Genomic DNA, 23,781 nt, shown 5'->3' with positions numbered 1-23,781 from the left:
ACACCATTTTTTATTACAGTATACATACTATACTATTCCTCATTAAAGACGAGAGAAACTTCAACGCAAACGACACCCGGTTAACAACACCCCCTCCCCTCCCCCCCCCCCCCCCCCCCCCCCGTTCTCCATCTTGACCCCATCAGTGTCAGGCCTGTCAGAAACCACCATCACAGTGACGGAGAAGAAGGTGAAGGAGGTGATGGACCTTGACGATGAGATCTTCTCCAAGTTCTACCGCCACGCGGCTGAGCTGCCACAGCTGAGCTGCCAGGTGGACATCGAGGAGGACTTTGATGCCATTTTCGGAACCCACATGCCGATGTAAGCCTTGTGGAGCCTCTGCATGTCTTTCTTTGACTGAAACTTTGAACATCAAAGTAAATCACATGGAGTGGACTACATCGGAATCATTATGATATACTATACCATGACAGCATCCCTGGTGTGTACATTTTAACATACTGTAGGATGAGTCAGCATTGTGCATAACCTTGTCTGAACACACACACACACTCATACACACACTACTTCCTTCCCTTCAAGCCCTAACATCTGACCCCTCTCCAAGGTTGACCTCCGACATGGTGCAGCACAAGCGGGCAGTGCGACCTGCCCGGAATGTTCCGGCGTCCAGGAACCCCTTGAGGATGCTGGCGGCGAGGGAGGACATCCGCCACGAGTACACGGAGCAGAGGCTCAACATCGGCCTGCTGGAGAGCAAGAGGATGAAAGCAGAGAAGAGTGAGTGAACTTCCCGCTCTTATAGACTCCCGAGAGACCAGCTCAAACTCTCTGAAGAAGGAACGGGTGTTGTGTCGTGTTTTGTAAGGTGTTTCTGTTAGCACGGCTGCTATTTCAATTCGGAATGTGTGTTTTTAAAACTTGTTGAGGTGTATGTGTTTTGTTTTTGTTTAATCGTATGTGTGCTGTGTGTATATATCTGCCTGTCTTTCATGGAAATACAGATTATTGGATCTGTAGGTCTCTTGTGTGTGTATTCACCGTGTCTTTATCCCAACTTAGACTCTCTGTCCTGTGTGTGTGTGTGTGTGTTCTCCAGTGAGTAAGAACTCAGGTTTCTCGGAGGTTGCTCTAGCCGGCCTGGCCAGTAAGGAAAACTTTAGCAGTGTTCACCTACGCAGTGTCAGCATTTCAGAGCAGATGTCCAACAACAGTGCCTTGCCCTACAAGAAGCTCATGCTGATCCAGGTCAAAGGTAGCTCCATCACACACACACACACACACACCTGTGCATGCGTGCAGCACACACACCCTCATCAGCCCTCAGAGCTCACTAAGGGGGCATTTTGAGGCCCTTTATGCATGTGTGGGTACCCACAGTAGAATGTTTCCTGGCCCTTCACAACAAGAAGAAAAACATCATCCTTTTAATCAGGTCACGTGCCTAAAAAAAGTACATCTTAGGGCAGACTTCTGGATGAGTCAGACGAGGAGAAAACCGGTAACTTACCAAAAGACTGAACATTTTTACTGGAGTAAAGACAGTTAAACATTGAGCAAAATGGCGGCCTGACAATTTTTTATCTTTATGATTTAGCGTGTTGTTCCCTTGGCAGTCGTCTCCCAAAATCCTGATACTGCTGCAGCCCCTCCAGAGGTCTGCCAGATATGTCCCAGTGACCTCATTCTAAGCTCTGACGTTCGTTGAGGGATAAAAAATAAAAAATAATTGGGGTTCATTCTAAGCTGTGAAGGATTCTCTTCAAAGACTTCCTCTCTAATGGAGGTTTCAACCCAGAGGAAAAAGGCTAAGCAAAGTTTTCATGGCTATTTTGGTTTCTTTCCCATCTCCTCCAAGGGGCTCTGGGTAACAGCTGGGGTCTCAATCATTCTGTCTCAAGTCAGCTCTCTCTATCCTGGGCTTGACTGTCCCTTCAAGCCCTCTCTCTCCCTAATCCACCCCCAAAGCTGTTAAAACACATGCAAGGCATATTATTAGTTTGATTCTAATCTAAAGGCTACATGTGTTAGCATGCTGTTTATTTTCTATAGCCACTGATTCTTAAAGAGTGAAACAGATAGTAGTAACCTGTGTGTTTTACTAGGCCGCCGCCACGTCCAGACCAGGCTAGTTGAGCCCAGATCATCTTCGTTAAACAGCGGAGACTGCTTTCTGCTTGTCACACGCCAATACTGCTTTATTTGGACTGGGGAGTTTGCCAATGTCATTGAAAAGGCCAAGGTGAGTCTGTGGAACAATGTACAAATGGATGGACAGACAGGCAGACAGATGTGAGACATTGATAAGCAATCACAGCACAGTACCTACAGTCAAACTAACAAGCTCCAACCCAGTCCGTGTGTTCCAGAGCATCGTTAGGAGCGTCTCTCACGTGACTCATACTGCTCAGTGTTTTAAAGGGCCTGATGTTGTCATCAGGCGTGTGCTTCAAATGCAGGAAGTAAACACCGCCTCGGCAGGAAGCGGGCATTGCGTAGCACAGGAAGTGGAGTGTGAGAGGAAACCAGCTGCAGGAAGCTGCATGCTGACATGTAGACCCAAGCCCATTGTTCAGCGCAGCCTCCCAGCCCTCTGGGTAGCCAGGCATCACACTCAACTCATTTTGACAGGCTGTTTTATCAGTAGAAATTTCCATGTTTACCTCCTAAAGGCAACATTCAGTGTGGACTCATTTTCTGACTCACGACAGCCCTAGTTTCAGAACTAATTTAGAAAAGCCTTTTGTTCACCAAGAAGTCTGTTCACATCTAAGGAAGTAGTTTTTATTGTGGTATTGCTGTGTCATGTTGTATCTAACCCACTTCCTTGGATTCCTGTCTCTCTTTCTGTTTGTATTTCTGTGTGTGTGCGTGTGTCTGGGCCCCAGGCTGCAGAGATGGCCGCCTTCATCCAGACCAAGCGGGACCTGGGCTGCAAAGCAGACTACGTCCAGGTGATCGAGGAAGGCATCAACACACACAGCCACGCTGCTAAGGACTTCTGGAAGGTTCTAGGCGGACAGACCAGCTACCAGGGTGAGGATAAAGTGCTGGCCTAGCATGATGATAATCTAGTGTAGGCTGTGTGCTCACCTAGACTCAGCATTATCAATACCAGTGCACTGGTACCTGTATTAATGCAAAAATGCAACAAAAATGTAGTCCCAGGCAGATCAAGTGGACTTGTATATAAATAATATAACAGTCCTTAAGGCCACACTGCATCATGGGCTTGTAGTCAAAGCGTGCTCTCTCTGGTATTTAAAACTTGATCGTTTAAACAACTTCTGGTTTCCGGTAGCTGCTGGGACGCCCGATGAGGACGAGCTGTACGAGGGCGCCATCGTGGAGACCAACTGCATCTACCGCCTGCTTGATGACAAGCTGGTGCCCGATGACGACTTCTGGGGCAAAGTCCCCCGCTGTACCCTGCTCCGACCCACAGAGGTGGGCAGCCATCTTGTCAATCATCTCATCGAAAACAAAGGAACAGATGCAACTAGAAATGAAAATTATTATATCGTATAGCTTAAAGATCTACATATAAATAATCATCAAAAACCAAAGGCGATATAATAGTTCCTAAAAAAATGGGCACAGCTTGGCAGGCATGTGCACAAGTCCAAATTAAATCTTTTTTTTTTTTTTACTATAAAACATGAAACCCAATGACAGCATGCCCGTCTCTGTGGGCTCTGTAGGTGCTGGTGTTTGACTTCGGAAGCGAGGTGTACGTGTGGCACGGCAAGGAGGTGACGCTGGCGCAGAGGAAGGTGGCCTTCCAGCTGGCCAAGCACCTGTGGAACGGCACCTTCGACTACACCTGCTGCGACATCAACCCCCTGGACCCCGGGGAATGCAACGCCCTCATACCCAAGTGAGGGGGAACACACACACACACTTGGCGTCTCATATACCGGAGTGTTTATTTATTTAGTCGTGAGGAAACGGCGGTACTTCTCACTGCTAATCTCTCAGGTCAGGACAGGCTGTATGTTTCCACCGTACTGATATTCTCTCCCATAAAACCTCTCGCCAACTATGTGAGAACATGTAAACAACCTTGTAGCCACGTACAGGAGCCAGACGCTCTGCACAACCTGTTCTCTATAAATGGTCATGGCTGCTCTTGCCATACACAAGCAAACCTGCCTCTGTGTTTGTGCCCAAGGATGAAGCGTCCTGGTTCCACAGGCGCACTCCCCTACTGCGCACATCCAGACGCCTGCGGAAACACACTCGTATAAGTACACAGTCGGTGCTAACACCTCCCCCCCCCCCCCCTCCCCCCCCCCCTCCCCCATCAGGAAGGGCCAAGGCCGTCCAGACTGGGCCGTGTTTGGGAGGCTGACTCAGCACAACGAGACCACCCTGTTTAAGGAGAAGTTCCTGGACTGGACCGACGCCAAGAAGACTCCTGCTGCCGGCGTAGTCACCGCCAAGAACGGCCACAATCACCACAACGAACACAAGGCACTGCTATTCCACCGTGGCCACATCTTAGTTATGTTGTATGGCTGCTCATTTATAGCTAAACAGTAGTTAGCTAACCCAGTGCCCCCTTCCTTCCACCCATCTATCTTCTGACCCCCCCCCCTCCTCCCCTGACCCCTACAGGAGCAGCAGGGAGCGGAGCAGCCACGCCCGTACGACGCCGCCCTCATGCTGCCCCTCCTACAGACGGCGGTGCGCACCGTGCTGGACGGCCTGAGCGTGGGGCGGGGCTACGGCATGGTGGAGGGCGAGGAGAGGCGGAGCTACGACGTGAGCACGCTGGCGGTGGAGGTGTGGCACATCTTGGAGTTCGACTACAGCCGCCTGCCGCGTCAGAGCATCGGCCAGTTCCACGAGGGCGACACCTACGTGGTCAAGTGGAAGTACATGGTGAGCACGGCAGGTGAGTGGATAGAGCCATCCTTCTAAAAAAAACAACTTCTGAAGACACTGTGGGTGTTCAGGGTCCTCAACCCGGAGCTTTGCTCTTTTGGCTCTCCTTTTCTTCCTCTGTTTCTTCTCCTACCCTCTTTCTCCTTCTTTATTTCTCTCTCTCTATCTCTCCATCCCTCTCTGTCTGGCCACCTAACCTGGTGTGGTAAACAGACAATATTGACGTGGTCACATGTCGGCCGTGTATGTCTCTCTCTCTCTCTCTCTCAGTCGGGAGGAGGCAGAACCCAGAGCAGGTGAGGACGGCGGGGGCCGGGAAGGAGAAGTGTTGCTACTTCTTCTGGCAGGGACGCAATGCCACCGTCAGCGAGAAGGGGACGTCGGCGCTGATGACCGTGGAGCTGGACGAGGAGAGAGGAGCACAGGTACGATGTGTGTGTGTGTGTGTGTGTGTGTGTGTGTACAGTATATGATTATATGCCTGTGCGTGAGGGAAGGAGCAGATGCCTGGGCTACTGTGTGTGTGTGTGTGTGTGTGTGTGTGTGTGTGTGTGTGTGACCTCTCTCTCTCTGGTTGTACAGGTGCAGGTCCAGCAAGGGAAGGAGCCCCCCTGTTTCCTCCAGTGTTTTAAAGGAGGGATGGTGGTCCATGCTGGGAAGAGGGAGGAGGAGGAGGAGGAGAACTCCCAGAGTAAGCACACTCTCTCACCTTGCCCTTCTCTTTGGCTCTTTTCTCCTGCCCTGGCGCTACTCTCTGAGATAACAGTTAGTAGGGATCAGTAAGTACGTTTTGGAAGCCTTCCTCTTGTCCAGGAAAAACACTGCAGCACACTTTCATTGGTTATGTAGTATTCCGTTGCATGTTTTGATACTAGACTACCTCAGGGAAGGGTGCTTCCATTGGAGATATTCGGAAACCCCAGTCCTACAAAAATGCATACCGAGTATATTTTATTGCTCCACAATAGAACCAACCCCCCCTCTCTCTTCCTCCTCCCCCTCAGATGACTGGCGCCTGTACTGCGTGCGAGGCGAGGCGCCCGTGGAGGCCCATCTGCTGGAGGTGGCGTGCCACAGCATCAGCCTGCGCTCGCGGGCCTCCATGGCCTTGCTGAGCGTGAGCCAGGCTCTCATCTACCTGTGGCACGGCTGCAAGACCCAGACGCACGCGCGCGACGTGGCCCGCACCGCCGCCAACAGGATCAAGGAGCAGTGAGTGGCTAGCCTTTACTGCACATGCTGTAGGCTTCACTGGATGTGCACGCCTGCTGTATCACTACACCCCACAAGGGAGGGACAAGAGCACCCAAAATGGAAGGCACTGTTTTCGAGTTTCAACTAAGGGTGTGTGTGTGTGTGTGTGTGTGTGTGTGTGTGTGTGTGTGTGTGTGTGTGTGTGTGTGTGTGTGTGTGTGTCCAGGTGTCCGCTGGAGGCAGGGCTCCACACCAGCTTCAAGGTGACCATCCATGAGTTTGACGAGGGCTCGGAGCCCGTGGAATTCTGGGAGGCACTGGGGAAGAGGGACAGGAAGACTTACGACTGCATGCTTCAAGGTCAGCAGACATGCAAACAACATATTTTTCTCTCTCTCTCTCACAGGGACTCCTTAGTTGCTCCGTACTGTCTTTGATGGTCTTTTGTCCTGTCTTGGGCCCAGTTTCAATTGTTACAACATTCATGCATCCCTCCTTCCCTCCTCCTCTCTCCTTTTGAACACAACTGATCTGCGTGACATTCCTTCTTTCACCCATCCTCTCATGAGAAGGAAAGATATGTTGAAGAGTACCCTAACTGGTGTTGTGGCGTGATGTCGTCACCTTTGCCCCCTCCCTCCCTCCGTCAGATCCAGGGAAGTTTAACTTCACCCCCCGCCTGTACCAGCTCAGCAGCAGCTCTGGGGAGTTTGTTGCCACGGAGTTCTTCTACCCCGCAAGAGAGCCCAGCCTGGTCAACTCTCTGCCCTTCTTACAGGAAGACCTGTATACTGCCTCCCAGCCAGGTACACACACACACACACTTGAAATGTAAAAGTGCTGCCTCACTGTGTTTTGGTCTTTATGATGTTCTGTCTTGGTTCTGTGCGTGCGCAGCCCTGTTCCTGGTGGACAACCACCACGAGGTGTACCTGTGGCAGGGCTGGTGGCCCCAGGATATCGAGAGCCCCGGCTCCGCCCGCATCCGCTGGGACGCGGACAGGAAGTGTGCCATGGAGACGGTGCTGCAGTACTGCCAAGGTACGCCTCCAGACGATTTTGGGTGAACACACAGGGGTGTAGGTGTCACGTGGATTCTGGCATCTCATTCCATGTATTGAGTTTGTTTGGAGTCTTATCATTCTCTCTTTCCTCCCACCCCCCCTCGTTCCCCCCCACAGCGAAGAATGAGAAGAAGCCCCCCAAATCTTACCTGATCCACGCCGGGTTGGAACCCCTGACCTTCACCAACATGTTCCCCAGCTGGGAGCACCGCGAGGACATCGCTGATATCACCGAGAGGGTACGACCTCACCACCCCACCGACCTAACCCCCCCCCCCCAACATCACCACCCACCCATTGTCCAGGAGTTCACTTACTCTCATACTGGTTAAAGGCACTCGAAATGTTAAGCATGTCGCCACAGCCCATAGATGGTCAGGTGATGGTCTGGCAGTAACAGCCTTCTGTCCTGTCAGGAGGCGGAGGTGTGTAACCAGATCATCCTGGTGGAGGACGTGCTGGCCAGGCTGTGTAAGACGGCCTACCCCCTGACGGAGCTGCTGGCCCGGCCGCTGCCCGAGGGCGTCGACCCCCTGCGCCTGGAGATCTACCTGTCAGATGACGACTTTGAGGTGTGTTCCGGGGAGGAATGGAGTTGGTTGCAGTGTGCATCGACTTTCCCCCAGATTCACTTGGGTCAGAACTCCTAGAGACTTAGTGAAGTGAAGATGTCCTCTTGACCTCCTCTCTGCCTTGCTGTCGTCTTTGTTCATGTCAGTGCTGTATCTGTTCTCCTTCATCCCTTTTATCTATCTCTCTCCCCCTCTCTTTATCTCTCTCTCTCTTTTGTACTCATCAATTTACTGTTCCACTTCACCTTTCAGGATGTGGGGGCTTATGGGAAGGTGAGTTCTTTGAGTTGAGTGTGGGGCCCTTGACACTCACAGCATCCTCGCTTGATCACTTGAACTACAACACCCATCATTTCAGTGTGCTGCTTTTTTACCTGCTACTTTCCCTCCTTCATCCTCTCTTCCTCTCATAACAAAGCAAGGTGTGGAACAAAAATGGCGGCATCTCTCACTTGTTTTTTTTTTGTGCCTTTTGTTTGCAGTTCACAAACTTGGTTGTGTGCTAATTGCACTAAATACTGGAGTGAACGTGCTGTTTGTGGTTTCATACAATCTTAATTTATTTATCCTAATTGCGGTTGGAGTAATGCCAGTACGTATGATAAGGCTGTGCATGAGTGTTACTGTCACACCTGTTTGGATGGTGTGTTCTTCTCAGGTTGAAGTCCCGTGGTCAAAGTAGGTTGTTTCTGCTTCTGTCATTTGATGAACTGGTGAAATGCATAGTTATAGTTCTTTATAATGTGTCACACAAACTGTTTGATTGGTTACAGGTGTGTGTGTGTGTGTGTGTGTGTTATGGTCTTCACCCATTTTCGATCTACTTACCTAGCATAGGGAAAAATGTTGTGTGTGTGTCTCAACAGAAAGCGTTGGAAATGTCGAGAGAGGAGTATGAGTGCTTGCCTGGCTGGAAGCAGGTGAACGTAAAGAAAGCCAAAGGACTGTTCTAGAACGTTTGGGTGGAGAGCAAGAGAAAGCTAGCGGGAGGAAGATGGAGATGAGCGGACAACATTGGCGCGGTGTAAGTGGTGCAAGCCAGTGGGAACTCTAAATATTCAACCCCCCCATCCATGGAGACATGCACGGGAGGGGGCGGGACGCTGGGGCGGAGGTGAGGACAGCGGAGGAGGTGTGGACAGCCTCTCGCCTTGGTTTTTTTCCCCTGCCTCTGTTCTTTGATTTGTTTTTCACCTTTTCTGAGGCAAGAGATGTGTGGCGTCTCTCTAGGATGGACCTGTGTGCGTGCGTGCGTTTGTGTATAATGGACCAGGTCGTTTTTTTTTGTTTACTCCTTTTCTCCATCCATGTTGTTATCTATTTATATTGTGCTTCTACAGGACTGCTCAAGCCTGCACATCCATACATTATGGTCAGCCATACATCACCTTCCCTGACACCCCTGTCAGGCTGGGGAGTAGATCTGTCACTCTACCCTCCAGCCCCCCTCTCTATCTCCAGCTCTTCTTCAACGTCTGTCTATGCATTATAAATAAATAGTATTTAACACCACTTAAGGAACTGAATAAATAAAGAAGAGCCTTTTATTGGTTGTTTTACAGCAGGACTGGGTGTCTGTTCTAGTGTTTTCTGTCTGATGTGTGGGGTGTTCTGCACTGAGCCGTCATGTCAGGTACTCAGGGGGTGCAGTTGGATTTTAAAGTATTGCATCTTATGAGGAGTGGGGTGGTAATAAATTCACCAATGTATAGTGCCTTGCTTTTGTGTACAGTTTCTATACAGATAAAATATTAGTCTGCATTTTTAAGACTCTTTTTGTGATATAAATGATATTAGAGAAATAAACACTGAAAGTTGTTCATCCTGATTTTGTTTTTGAGCTTTTTTTCCCCAAAATGTTTTAATCATTTTGCCTTTTTTATTAGAGAAATTAACCAATGCAATACACCTAAAGTGTCCAAGACAAATTGATTTTGGAGTCCTAAACTTTAGTTAGCAATGTCACGTGACTATTCAGATTATCCATTCTTCAGATGATCAACAACTTCCTGTTTTATCCAGCAAGTGGCGCTAAAAGACTGATAATTCATTCTGACTATCCATGGAAGGGTGTCTCAAATAACCTCTATGATCACTAGGGGGTTATAATATCACATTAGTGCCATAGTGTGATAAATCACTGTATATAATTGGCAAGCCTTTAATTGATGCTGCCCTAGAATAAAAAACAGTTTACAAGTTAGAATGCATTTTGTGGGGGGCATTGTTTACTTGCCTAAGCTATTTCCACCCTTGTTACTGTTTTTCAAAACCTAAAATGAATGCATTTTGGAATATTAGTAAAAATATTATTAGGAAAAAACATTCTCATGACATTATTTTATTATTAAGATGTATTTGTTCTTGGAAATGACCTGTAGATCCTAGATGACAGCCAGGCAATCAAGCCAACCGTGTCTCTGAATGTGATTGTGTTCCTGTCCACACTGTGCGTGTGTGTGTGTGTGTGTGTGTTGACAGGAGCCCACCTACAACCAACCCGCAATAAGGCCTTCTATTTGGCCCTTGTGTTTTTATAGATTTCTTTAAATGGCTTCTAAAGGTCAATTACCTGCTCTGAGCCTCCCTTCCCCCATCACTTGAAAGGGTCAAATGGCAGAAAATGTTTCCCTGTTTAAAAAAGCCTCCACTTACTGGAAAGTACTTTTAATATTAGTGATTGTTAATGCAAATGTTTTTGTTTTAAGTCAGTTGATTTGCGATATAAAACAAATGTTTTTTTTGGGGGGCTCCAGTTAAGTTTCTGGTGAGGTCTACATAATGTAGAGTAGCTCCTCAATTATCATCCTTCTGCTTCAATAGTTGTTTCGACACCTCTCTCCCTTGCTTCCTTCACCCTCACATGTGCGCACCATAACCTGTCACATGACAATCTTCTCCCTCTATCTGTCGTACCCTTCTTTCTCTCCTTGCCTGCCATTTCTTTCCCTTCCTCTCCTTCTCTTCCCAGCATGAAATCCCTCACGTGTTCCCGCTCCTTGAACAGAGCCTTCGGTGGAACGAAGGCTAATTAGCAGAAGTCTCGTGCAATCACAGAACAATACACAGAGCCATGCACAGCCGCATGTCAGCGGGCTGCGCTCGGTTCGGTGGGGATCTAACGGGGCTCTGATCATCAGGGCAGGACGTCGTTCCGACCTCGCACACAATCCTTCACAACCTGACAGCTTGCTTTGACTTGGCCTCAAACGAAAAGAAACTGTGGAATCCCTCCATGGCGAGTTTTCTCTCTTTCCAATTCTCTCTCTCCTCTCTAGTTTGTTCTCTCCATACCGAGGGGTGTCTGCTTTGACAAGTCAAAGCAGCCCTCTCCACCATCATGCTTGTGTTGATGTGGAAGCACCAAGGTAATTAAGTTGTGTTGTGTGATGTCTCCATGAAGAACATCAAGGAATGATTCCTGTACTGTTTCCTAACTAATATTTCTGTACCCCTCTCCCCTCCCCTTATCCACTCTTGCTCGTTTCTATGTAGCTCTGTTCTGTATCCTGTCAGGCCCAAATACTGCAGCTTACAGTAACTTAGCACCATTCACAAATGTTTTTTACTTTCAATTTGTGTTTGTACTCTCACAAATACAAACACACACAACTGTCTCCTACCAGTATTGGTGAATTGTACATCAAAGACAGTTGTAAAACAACAAAGCAAAAGTCTAATTTGCCCTCAAGTGCCTCATCAAATAGGTATCACTTGTATTTAATTTCCACGTATTGCTCTATTCAGTTAAACAGTTTTTGTATTTTCCCCTTCTAAGCCTGCAGAAGTTTTCATTTGAAACGCTGCAGTAGCCTTCTATGGGGGTTGCATTCAGACCGGAGTCTGAGGGCTGTCTCTCGAATTAAGAACACACGAAACACTCAACACACCCATGTCTGCTACTGCTACGCACCCGCTGTCGATACGTTTGAGATTCATTATTAGATTATGCAAAGTAGGCTGTAATTGAAAATGGTGGTGGATATTAAACCGGCCATATGCCCACGTTCATAGTGGCCCTAGCTCGTCAGAACACGCTAATGGCCCCCAACATGAGGTAAAAAGCTCTGTTTGGCAGGTATCTCCCTAATGCTCTTAACCATCTGGCGTTGCTTAGCCTGTTTTTCCACAGGAGCATAATGTTTATGATAACGGTGTTCTTTCAATGCGCAGGCTTAGGTGCGAAGTGGCACAGTCGCGGTTTAGCACCTTTTATTTTCCCATATTTGCATTTGGCTCTGTGCCCGTACCTACAGTACACTCCTCTCCTCCCCGTTCCTCTCCTCTGTTACATAGCCTCGCAAGATGACAAGCGCCATACAATGTGCGCTTTTAAGGGTTTAGTGTTGATTCTCCTTGCCGGTTCTATTTCCTTTTTCATTATTTTGTTGAAGTCCCTATTTATATTTTGGATTATCACCTGGCTTCCTGCAGCAGACAAGAGGCACATTTGTACTCACCTCTCCTCCCTCCTTACACCGTCTCTCTCTCTCTCTTTCTGTTCTGGAAAATGGTCTAAGCCTGATGTTTCCTGTCCCAAAAACTAAGAACGCCACATCAAAGAGCTGAAGTGATTAATGGGAAATACACCTTGGAGACAGGCGTACTTTCCCCTCTTTTCTAGTGTCCTTCATTGTTAGTGGTAAGCTATACTTATTAACACAAGTTTTGGCACGATATCCCCCATGAGCCTGTAAAATAGTCATGTATTTTCTTTAGTTAGTCTGAAACCATTCAGCCCTCTTCCGCTGTCTCCAATTGACCTTCAACATTATATATGAAGCATGCTCGACATATCACACCGATCAAGTAACTTCCAAACCAAAACAGTTGTCTATTCAGCCACGGAGCTATGAATAGATCTTGAACTCCTATTCGGGCCTTGTTTGTTTCTTGGTGTTGGGTTTCTATGGTGATGTCTCATCTATCCCAGGTGACAAGTCTTGTTTGGATGATTCTCCTTGCCAATCATTGACCCAATCAGCTGTCTCTTCACCTTGAGAGTCACCCCTGCTAGGCACTCCACCATCAGGTACAGCTCTCCTGCACATGCGTGTGTGTGTGTGTGTGTGTGTGTGAGAGAGCTCCAAATTCCAGCCTTGGCCCAGTGTCAGAACCTGTCCTCCCGCTGTCACCTGGCACAGTTACAGAGGCTGATTCTCTAATCAACACCAACAAACATCCCCCCCCCCTCGGTCTCCTTCCCTCCTTCCCTCCATCCTGCCCACTGCAGCCTCTCCCCCGGGGGAGGATGGGGCTCTCTGGAAGCAGACGAGCCCACACGCCCAGAGCCACCAGGGTAACATCTCACTATCAGGGTTGACTGTGCTATGAATGACATACACACACCCATAGACACACCAGGAGGGGTGACTCAATATTTAGTTGCTATGGACAACAACAAAAAATGGCAAAGCAACGGTGAACAGCTGGCCATTGTCTGCCGCATAATTAGTCTATTAAACTTCGCTAACAAGGACTTTGAAATGTTGATTTTGTTTAATTGAAATTAGCCAGAGTGAAATATGGGACCCACGTCACCGTACAGAAATATCATCATGACCTTCGGCTGGCTTTGCTCTCCAAAGCTCAAGTAAGAGAGCACCTCTACAACCTGCCCATTACACACACACATGCAGTAGCTTATAATGTAAATGAATGGCCAGCTCTTAAGAATCCGTTAAAGGGAGACATACGAAAATGTCTCTGGTTTTCGTGTATTTGGGTCAAATTGGACAGCTGTTATTGTGTGAACCTGACCACTATCCTTTCCATATGTTTAGTCCCTTAGGACTTGCTGGTTCTCAGAAATGGTCTTCTCAGGTATGTTGGTCTGTCAGTCTTTGGCTAGACCTTCTCAGACTGCTGCAATTTGGTTCTCTATCATGCATTTCCTGTCGTTGGTGTATCTAGTCTCTAGGCTTCACTGCTGTGTTAGCAGAAACCTACTTCAACTTTTTTCTTATTCCCGCTTCTCCTCTGCTTTTCTTTCCTGTACTCCTCTCCCTGTCTCTCGTTTCTCTTTATCTCTCGTTTCTCTTTATCTCTCTCTCTCTCTCTCTCTCTCTCTCTCTCTCTCTCTCTCTCTCTCTCTCTCTCTCTCTCTCTCTCTCTCTGTCTCTCTGTCTCTCTGTCTCTCTCTCTCCTCTCTTATCCTGGCTGATAGCACAGTGATTTATCCCCACCGTGGCGAGCCAGAGAGCATAAATATACATTAAGACTGTAAACTCCTATCATCCATAAAAATGATTCAAGTACCCATTTCTGTTAAATCACTGCCCGCCCACAACTGCACTTGATTTTCTTTGTAACCAAAACCATGTGATGTTCCTCTCTTTCTTCCAGCCCTCTCAGAACCACAAAGAATGAGAAGAGAGGAGAAAAGGTAGCTGGTTTTTATTTATTTCATTTTGGTACTTGAGCAGTTTGTTTCTATGTTTGTGTGGTTAAATAGGGATTGGTATAAGTGTGATGTTTCAATGTGCACTGGATATTCCAACGTCAGTCTGAAGACAGACATCCACAGTTTCCCCAATAGTGTACAGCACTAATCAGCCAATCACAAATCAGCCAATCATAAAACAACCCTTTTTTAGACAGGAATGTGGACCACATGACCACAACGTCTTGCTAGCTGGACCACATTCCTTCATAACATTTGGATGGCATGTAAGAGATTAGATATTATACATTCTTTAAAACACAGCATATTAATGCATTATCTCTCCCTCCATCCAGACCAATGTATCAGAGTATTAGAGAATGTACGTATGACTTACGACAAAGCCAGTCTCAGGTGATATATTGTATAAATATTACAGTGTTATGCTATAAAGAATTTTTGAAATGGGAATACAATTTCACAATATGTCACTCCTTAATAAAACACACTGGTGAAATATTAAAAGCCACTCGTGGCCCTAAAAAAGCATTCCTAAATTCCTGAATTAACATTAAACATGATTTCATCACTCTCCGATTTTATTGGTCATTTTTTGGTGTCAGGTTGTTGGAGAAAGAGGTTGAGATAATTCAAATAAGCTATGAGTCTGTTTGCTTCTGGCAGGGGGATGGTGCCAGATTGGAACAAAAACAACTGTGGTGTCGTTTTTGGAGAGAGGCCTCAGGTGCAGCTGTACAAGGTGTGTGTCTGTGTGCGTGCGGGAGGTCTTGTGCTAGCCACACTGGAATGTCATCTCTATTTATACACACCTTAGAGAACATGACCTCCTTCCCAGCTTCACAGTGCATGGGTAGAGATTTGTGCCTGATAGCTCCCCCGATCTGTGTGTGTACTGTTCATTCAGATGTGTGCACTCGCTTTTGTGGGTTTCCATAGTTGTGTGTGTAAAATTACGTTACCTGGACAATCAGATTCAGAACTTCACCTTTGGTGGCCACGTCATGAAAGAGAACCGCCTCTTCCTCTCTCTCTCTGTTTAGCTTTTTCTCTGTCTCTCTCCTACAACGTGCAGTTTTGCTTTTCGGCAGAATACAGTGCAGTAGGTGGGTTCCAGAGGGTGCCAGGTTGTCTGAAGTTATCCCCCTACCGTGAAGACGTTATCCAACATGGCAGGTTCTCGGTCGGGGGCCGCCGGTGGTGTCTGGAGGTTGCGTGAGAGGAGCAAGGAGAGAGATGGACCTGTTTTAGCAGTTAAGGTGTGGAGGGGAGGAAGGAGAGGAGGGGGGTCGAGAGGAAAAGAAAGGATTTTCTTGTGCTGGAGGGAGATGGACATCCCAGCGGTCATACAAAGTACAAATACAGCAGAATTGTCCTGCCTTACTGTACAACTTTGGCAGAACAGAGACAGTTATCGAGGCTAGCAGCAAAAGAAGGATCTCTTGTTTTCTCACAGGGAGTGTTGTGTGTGTGCTTACATGAGTATCAAAAGGAAACACATTAAGTTTGTCTCTTCATGAGGATACTGTAGAACTGACTACAAAGAGACACAGTACCTGATCCTCAGAAGAGTGGACTTTTACCTAAACGGAGAGAAGGTGCCACTGGTTCAAGTGACTTTGAAATGACGTGTGGCCTGTCTTTAGACACACAACTACAAACACACACGCAAATCCAACAGAGGACATCAAGGTTAACATTTAAAAACCGAGTCGTTCCAAAAATGTTTTGAAGAAGCTTGAGGAAAGAATTCGCCTTTTAATTTGGATTTTCTCATTTGTTATTTGTATAATTTTTCCTTTCGCTCATCCTTCTTTGTTAATGAATATTTTCCCAAAAATGTACTTTAGACCTCGAGCCGTGACACAAAAAAATCTTCACAGGGCAGGAATGAGAGGCCTTTTGATAAAAGGCTCATGTTAAACTCACCTTGGACGACAGAGGGTCGACTAGCCGCTGAAAACCCCAACAGGGCTAAAGATCACTCCCATTTGAAAGAGCACGGCTAATGACTGAAGTGTGTTTTCATTCAGCCTCTTCAATGAGCAGCAGCCGTAGGATGGGCTGAGGAGGGCACACATGCAAACACACACACCACCCTCCTCGGTAGAAAAATAGATGGCCGACCTTTTGCTTTTCATGGTATACACACAAACAGACACACACATCCGCATAAAGTATCCACCGAGTTAAAGACTGACTTGATCAATTACACCTGAGGGTTGACGGGAGAAGTGTGTGTGTGTGCAGTACGTGGCGGATGACTAATAGGGTGTGTATTCTACGCAAGAGTCAATTTGTCCTCACTGCGAGCCTCCGCCCAGCCTGAACTCTTGATCCACACACTGTACATATACACATAAACACCCTACACATACTGGGTTCCACTGTTTCACAATGCACACACACGTAGGTGGAACGTCAGGAAGATGGAGTGTGTTTTGGGAGAGGACTTCTCGAGGCCATTCCTGCTTTTAATTATTCAACAAGCTCTCCCTTTCTTTCTCTTTCTCTGTGTTATCGGTTTGATTCTTTCTCTTACCCTCCCTCCCTCACCCTCTCTCTCTCTCCCTCCTTCACCCGTCCCTCCTTCTCCTCAGAGGCTCGAATCAAGAGGTGTAATCAAGGGTTGCTGGCAGATGAGAGGCGAGGTGTTTAGTCAGGTGAGGAGAGTGGATAAAGCGCCCCCCTTCAGGAGACCAGGGCGAATGCAACACTTCAACCCCTTCCCACCCCAACAATAATCAGCTCTCATGAATAATACTGTCGAAGAAGTGGTCTCGACACTCACTTTAACTGCTCAGATCAAATCTGTCCTTTGGGTGAGGTGTTGTGTGTGTGAAAAAATCATTGATGATGGGAATGCCAAAACATGATGACATTGTGAGAAGTGGAAGTGTTCTATTGTTACCGGTGTGTCATGACGGCTTGTCACACAGACAGAAGGACGAAGGAGATCATATACAGGAAGCTGGAGGACAGCCAGTGGTGGGGTTGGGTGGGAGGGTGGTTGGAAATAATCCTGGAGAGGTAGAAGGATTCTCCTCTCGCTTCTCCTCTCTCCGATTCACCTCGCCTCACCTACTCTCCTTTGAATTTTTCAGTAAGTAAAAAAAAAAAAACGTTACAAATGTTTTCAGGTTCCTGAATAAAACAGAACCCCCCATTTTCATAGAAGAAGTGTTGGCACTTACATATATAGTCTGCTGTACTGCACGGTAAATGAATGAGAATCAGTATTAGCCCCAGGTTTTCAGAGATCAAAGCTGTTATGTAACAAGATGGGGGGTGGGGGGGGGCACACAGTATTTTCCAACCGCTGACTGAGTTATAGAAACTGGGTTGCCAAGACTGAAAAAAGAAACACCAGACTCCTCTCTGTCTCGTTCATATTATCCTTGAGGACAGGGGGCCTTTCAAGTTGTCCTTCCCGTATTGACCTGAAGGGGGCGCTAGAGCTTCTGCCACTTGGCGTCCGTGTGGACCTGGAGAGGAGAGAGCGGCTTGAGAAATCAAAGACAAAGACAACTAGGTGGAAGAAAAAGGCTTTCGTACAATAAGTGTCCTTAAAATGAACTTTGGTAATGAATCAACCTGACACATCAAACAACAGAGAAGGATGAAAAATCAAGAGTAACAATGTCCAAATAATCCTAATGTATTGGATGGATGCAAACCTACACATTCCAGACACTGCTCTGCTTTGGGGGATTTTAGACATTCTCAAGTATCAGTTGGGAATGGGATATTGTTTTCAAGCTGTGTGGAAACAGGTGTTCTTGCCAGTTGTTCTTAGTTACAGCCCGTTTTAAGGGGGTGGGGTGAGATGGGAGCCAACACCTGTCTACATTCATCACTGCCCAAAAGTAGAAAAACTGAAACGTTGGGACAAATTTGTGAACAAGACTAAATAATATAGTGCCACACTCATTGTGCAATGAGAGAGGTCAACAATTGTTAGCCAGCATGTTAACAGTCCATAGCTATGCGCCAGGAAGGAATCACCAGACGCTAATGTGGCTAACAGGATGTTCTCCGGGGTGTGGAGGTGAGGAGAGGCGAGGTCCTGAGGCCGCAGCTGTGCACAGATGTCGAGAGGCTCTGATGTCATGTGTAATGGGGGGGAGGGGCCCGTGGGGACCAGGGCAGGAGAGGAGAGGTGGAGAGGGGATGGAAGGAGGGCTGAAACCGGATCACCATTCTGGATCAGGGTGCTGAGAGAGGAGGACATGGGTGGAGCCACCTGCTGCAGGGAGAGATGGGGGGAAGAAAGAAAGAGAGAAAGATTTGTTAAAAAAAAAGAAAGACAGGTCAAAAAGAGATTAAGGAGAGGCCGTCATGGTTAGACAAAGAGAGAGAAGGAACAGGCTGTCAGACAGACTCAGCATGGCTTCATATGTCCTGCCTGCCAGAATATGTGACCGGTTTGTCCTCTTTGGTCTTGCTCAGCTGGATCGAGCCGGGCCATGAGGGACAGCTGCAGGTCTCAGGTCACCCTGAGCCGTCACGTACAGGCCCGGCCCGTCACGTACAGGCCAGGCCCGTCACGTACAGGCCCGGCCCGTCACGTACGGGGCCGGCGACTGCAAGAAGAACACCACATATACAGATCTCTCTCTCTCTGTTCAATCTTGAATCTCTGTTATTTATTCAGCTTTTGACGTGGAGGGATGGAAGTGTTTGAGTAAGACTCAAGAGGTGGGGGGGGGGGGGAAGGGTGGGTGGGTGGGTGGGAAGAGAGGGAAGAGGGGGGAGGTCAGGAGCATGAAGGAAAGGTAGGTCTGAGTTGGGTCGAGATGGAGAGGTGGAGCGGGGGGGTGATGAGGAGGGAGCAGATGCATGTTTGGGGGAGGGGGCAGAGAGATTTGAGAGATGAGAGGAATGGAAGAGAGGGAATGATGTGTTTGCGCATGTGTATGCGTGGGTGGGTGGGTGGGTGGCGTCGCTTTAAAACAGGAACCATCCATCTCCACATATCAATGTCTGTTTTCACTTTTAATGGCAGAATAAGGTTTTCCTTCTTTCTGACTGCTCCTTTGAAATGCACCCGTTTGCATGCGAGTCGTTTTCTGCTCACGCCATATTAAAACCTAAATATGGAAACGGTGATTGGAAATTGTTTAGACAACCTGAAATGGTTTATCCCCCGGCTGGGGCTTTTCAAACAGAGTGCAGATCAAAGTACAGGAAACATGAATCATGAAGTATTTCTGTGTGAGGAAACGATGGCTTCCCAGCTTCTCTTCCCCACCTTCTCCATGACACGTAAGGCAACAAACAAAAGATGCAAAGTGAACCAAACAGCACTGGAGTGATCCGAGATGGCTAGCATTGACATGGCTTATGTTCTCTCTCTCTCTCTCTCTCTCTCTCTCTCTCTCTCTCTCTCTCTCTCTCTCTCTCTCTCTCTTACAGCCCTCTCATTCTCAGAATCAGTCAGGATCATCTTCATTGCCACCACTCTTTACAGTAAATGTGCTCAGAAGAGACTTTTCCCTGTGTTGTAGACAAAGTTATATGCATAAAATACCATGGATATTGTTCACTAACAACTAGAGGGCGATACGTACTGTAGCTCATCTACTCTCATATCTAGGCAGTATCAGAGGATGAGATGCCTCGCTGACTAAACTCCTGGAGAGACCAGCGTCACTGATGGAGAGTTGCCTGTCCTTCAGGGAGGTCACATGACTTTGTCCACCACCTCAGTTCCTTTGTCCATCTTCTCCTCTCCTTTCTTCTGCTCCACCCTCAGTTTCAGTTTCACAAGTCCCCTGAGACGCCAGCATCCATCCCAGGTATCCCCTATCCTCCCGGCCTCTCTCCCTCCAAGCCTCCCTCTCAGCCTCTCTCCCCCGATCCCAGTTTTTCGCCCTCCCAGCCTTTCAGCCTCTCCCTCCCTGCCTCTCAGCCTCCCGACCTCCCAACCTCTCTCCCTCTCAGCCTCTCCCCCTCTCAGCCTCCCTGGCTCAGCAGTAACTGATCCTCTGTCCAGAGAGCGGGGGAGATTGCATCACTCCCTCTCCTCTTCGTCTTACCTTCCCCCGGGAGTCTCTGAGGCCATAAAGATGGAGCAGGCCGCTCCCTGCATGAACAGGCACCGAAAGCTGCCTTTCAATCTTTGTATTTGGTTCATCAAAGTTAGATTCTATCTCTACCGTTCGTGTTGTTATTCACTGTGTTGTTATTCATTGCCTATGGCTGGGGAGGAGGGGGGGGGGGGGGGGTTCTAAGCCCCAGAGTGTTTCAACTCTGGGGCTTAGAATGCTTGAGTGTGAACGTCAGGAGCAGCATTATCATGCAGCTGAGCTCCTTGTTCTCTGTGTGTTTCTGCTTATGTTCGTGTGGGAGTACAGTATACTTGTGTGTGTGTGTGTGTGTGTGGTGTGCACGCGCGTGCGTGTGTGTCTGCGAGTGTGTGCGCTGAATCCCCAGAGGTCCATTCTCTCCGGTGTGTCTGTGAAATCAGGTCCTTTTTGATTAGGAATAGCTAACACTACGCTCGGCGCTCTTTCACTTCTCGGAAAGACGGAGGGAAGGAGTGAGGGAGGAGGACTGGAACGAGGGAGCGAACTCCGAGAAAGGTGCGTCACTTAGTGTCCTCAATTATTCATCGCAACAAAAAGACGCTGAGAGCGTCGGGCCGAGCTGTCACAGGCCACAGGAGTCAACCCGCCCACATCCTCGTTTCGGCTGCCACCTTACCTCACCCCTCCGCCCCCCGCCTTTCTGCTTCTCCACGGCTCATGCTCCCCTTACCTCACCTCTCTTGGTCTCTCTTTCTCTCTCTTTTGCTCTTGCCCCTCCCTCTTTGTCTTCCTCCGTCTGCCCCTCCCTGTGTCAGGGTGCGACCGGCTCTTGTTTGCCAGTGTTCTATCCCCTGACCCGACAGGAGAGCCTGACTCAGATGCCTTCTACAGAGGCAAAGCCCTGACGATGAGGAGGATGAGGATGATGTCACCGTGACGGTGAAGGGCGGTCCTTTTCCGCGAGGTGGTCCGATGAGCACAGCGTGCATGACATCAGCGTGTGGTGACATCATATGGCATCATGGACCTTACGGGACACGAAGGAACAGCTTTTCCTCGAATAAGTGGGGTGAGGCAGGGAAACAAGTTATTGAGCTCTTTTCGAAATGTCTCTCTCCGACTTTTGAACACTCGCCTGTCACGCTTGGCTAGACACACACAAATACACGCTGCTGTCTTCACTTCGCATGTGATACGCAGGCGCTTATACACACACATACTAACATACACACGCTGGTGTTTGAGCTCATGGTCCTGTCGCTGTGGTTGAGCGAGTGACTGGCTTTGAGCTGCGTCACCGGGGTTTATGCGACCCCCTCTCTCTGCTCCTCCTATCATGTTTTGCTTGAAATGAGGCCAGACAAGTTCCTTTCATGGCCACTTGAACATACAGCACAAGACACGTATGAGCTACCAGCTGATCGTGTCTCAAGGATGCTTGCGCAAACACTCACGTTCACAAATGACACAGGTTAGACTGCGGAGTACTGTGCGAGAGAATTCCTTCTTTGTACCTGACTGTGACACACACACACACTCCATATCAGGTTCTTATGGAATGGAGAGACACACTCGATGTCCATAAACAGATTCACTTGTAATCACCAGATATTGAGATACTTGTCTGTCCCTGGAGTGTGTGCATGTGTGCGTGCTTGTGTGCACTCTATTGTGCTCATGTCTGTTTGTGTGCTCATCAGTATGTCGGTGTTCATGATTGTGTGTGTGTGTGTGTGTGTGTGCAGCCCAGTCAGTCGTCTTCCCGTTGTCGCACTGCGCCTCATTTGTTTTATTTTGACGCTCTGATTAAATATTTAGAAATACGGTGTACTTTCCTCAGAATCGGGTGTAACTCACTCCTGTAATCTTAGATAGTGCGCTGAGCCGAGTTTGGTAATTCTAATGGAGTACTCCACCGGAGAGAGAACGAGGAGCTCAGGGCCTTGTTATTCACGCCTCCCTCGCCCCGCTTCTAACCTGCTGATGTGTTGACTCTCTCCTCCAGCTCTGCTCCTCCAACTCACTGCAGACATCATTGAAGCGCTGCTGTGCGTTTGAAGCAGGACATTCATCGTCTCTCTTTTACCTGCTGCGTTTCCTTCCGTTAGCAGATCCCAGACCCCCAGCCCGAGGCTCAGCCCCAGAGCCGTATCCAGAAAGACTGATCGGGTTCTTACTTACAGAACGTGATGTGGAGGAATATGGCCCCTCCTGTGGTTGATCCAGGTGAATCAGGGTCAATCAGAAGCAGGCCAGTGGGTGGTGCTGTTCTACATCTGCAAAAGACTGGCGACATGACTGGGGACAGGTACACTGCTGTAAAACCATACAAACAAGCATCGTGTCGAAAGTTTCAAAAGAGCTCCCTTTTTTGTTCAGGCATTTCTTCTAGTTAGAAAGGAATGTATTTCAAGGTGTGTTCTTGTTCAAAGAAAAGAAAGTCCCTCAATGAAGGATAACCAACTAAATCCAAACCATGTCTCTGTACTCTAATCCAGTACTGTCTAATTTCTGTGTAAATCAGTTTCAAATATATCAGTCAGATTTCTCTTTTAGAGAAAACAAAAACATACAAACCCCCCCTTAAGGGCAAGTTTGGAGATGAAATGTTGTGACAATTGAAGATGTAACTTGAGCTTGTAACAAGCTTTCTTCATTTCCTGAACACATCAAGACATTTTTTTTGTGTTTGAGCATTTGTGTTTTATGTAGGCTAAAGTGTGTGTGACTGTGGAAGGCGATGATAACAATAGTTCCTTGCCAGTTATTACTAAACAGTACGAGCCGTCAACAAAACATCAACAACAATTGTGTAGTAGCACCCCTAAAACATATTTATAAAGATGTAATTGTATTATCTGTGTGTTTATATATATATATTTCTGTACAGTTTACAGAGCATACAAACATAATGAACATGTAGGCATATTTGACTGATGCTGACATACACATATGTGATGAATACACACCCACATGATAGATTGACATCCATACACATGGACAGCAGGTATTGTAGTCTACTCTGTTCCTGGATACGTCAGGGCTATGTTTAGTTCTGGCATGTCTTTTTTTGGCATAAACCATCCTTGCTTGTTTCCACAACAGGCACACCACGACAGTGTATAAAAGGTTTGATTGCTTCTCAACATCTGACTAAGAACCAAAACCTTGTCATGGAAAACAGTGTGCTAACTCATGCACACACACACACACACACACACACAGCTCGTGTCAACCCATACGGAAAATATCTAATTTCTTACATGTGTTTGTGAGTGTGTGTTATAGTGAACAGTGTTCAGTCCACCAGAAACCATGACTGTCTTTCTATTGGCCTTTCTGCTGTTGTTGTGTTTGGAGAAATGAGAAGTCTGAACTGATCCACTCTGACAGCTTAGAAAATGAAAAGATGAAACATGTGAACCTTATTCGATGTGTTCCAAAAGGAGGAAAGGAATAACACACAATACAGCTTTTTAGTGATCTGACAATTCAGTTTATTCCCGTCCAAAATATTGTCAGTGAAGTTTCTTGAGTGATATTGTGGAAACATGTAAAGCTATCTTTGGTTGCGTGGTTGTGGGAGTAGTTTGATTGTGTAATAGGAGCCAGTGTTCCCACAATGCACTTGGAAAGACTCTGCGCTCCAGTATACCATGTTATACCTCACT

General features: G+C 47.6%; 1 protein-coding gene across 1 annotated transcript in view; it reads left to right on the top strand.

Annotated features, from left to right (window-relative positions):
- The window catches only part of svila (supervillin a), a 33,885-nt gene extending 24,376 nt beyond the window's left edge, over positions 1–9,509 (top strand). Inside the window, exons 26-44 of the mRNA XM_062480352.1 lie at positions 147–324; positions 572–744; positions 1,064–1,219; positions 2,070–2,206; positions 2,853–3,000; positions 3,266–3,411; positions 3,666–3,841; positions 4,272–4,437; positions 4,582–4,861; positions 5,122–5,276; positions 5,434–5,542; positions 5,856–6,063; positions 6,272–6,405; positions 6,696–6,851; positions 6,943–7,086; positions 7,227–7,348; positions 7,526–7,681; positions 7,934–7,954; positions 8,548–9,509. Of these exons, the coding sequence (XP_062336336.1) occupies positions 147–324; positions 572–744; positions 1,064–1,219; positions 2,070–2,206; positions 2,853–3,000; positions 3,266–3,411; positions 3,666–3,841; positions 4,272–4,437; positions 4,582–4,861; positions 5,122–5,276; positions 5,434–5,542; positions 5,856–6,063; positions 6,272–6,405; positions 6,696–6,851; positions 6,943–7,086; positions 7,227–7,348; positions 7,526–7,681; positions 7,934–7,954; positions 8,548–8,634 (2,852 nt within the window). The 3' untranslated portion in view covers positions 8,635–9,509. The remainder of the gene's footprint in view (positions 1–146; positions 325–571; positions 745–1,063; positions 1,220–2,069; positions 2,207–2,852; positions 3,001–3,265; positions 3,412–3,665; positions 3,842–4,271; positions 4,438–4,581; positions 4,862–5,121; positions 5,277–5,433; positions 5,543–5,855; positions 6,064–6,271; positions 6,406–6,695; positions 6,852–6,942; positions 7,087–7,226; positions 7,349–7,525; positions 7,682–7,933; positions 7,955–8,547) is intronic.
- Positions 9,510–23,781: the final 14,272 nt, after the last annotated feature.

The sequence above is a fragment of the Osmerus eperlanus genome, chromosome 15 (assembly GCF_963692335.1).
Source record: "Osmerus eperlanus chromosome 15, fOsmEpe2.1, whole genome shotgun sequence".
NCBI classification, from domain to species: Eukaryota; Metazoa; Chordata; class Actinopteri; order Osmeriformes; family Osmeridae; genus Osmerus; species Osmerus eperlanus.
The sequence above is the reverse complement of the archived record's forward strand: the minus strand, read 5'-3'. Positions and strand labels throughout refer to the sequence as shown.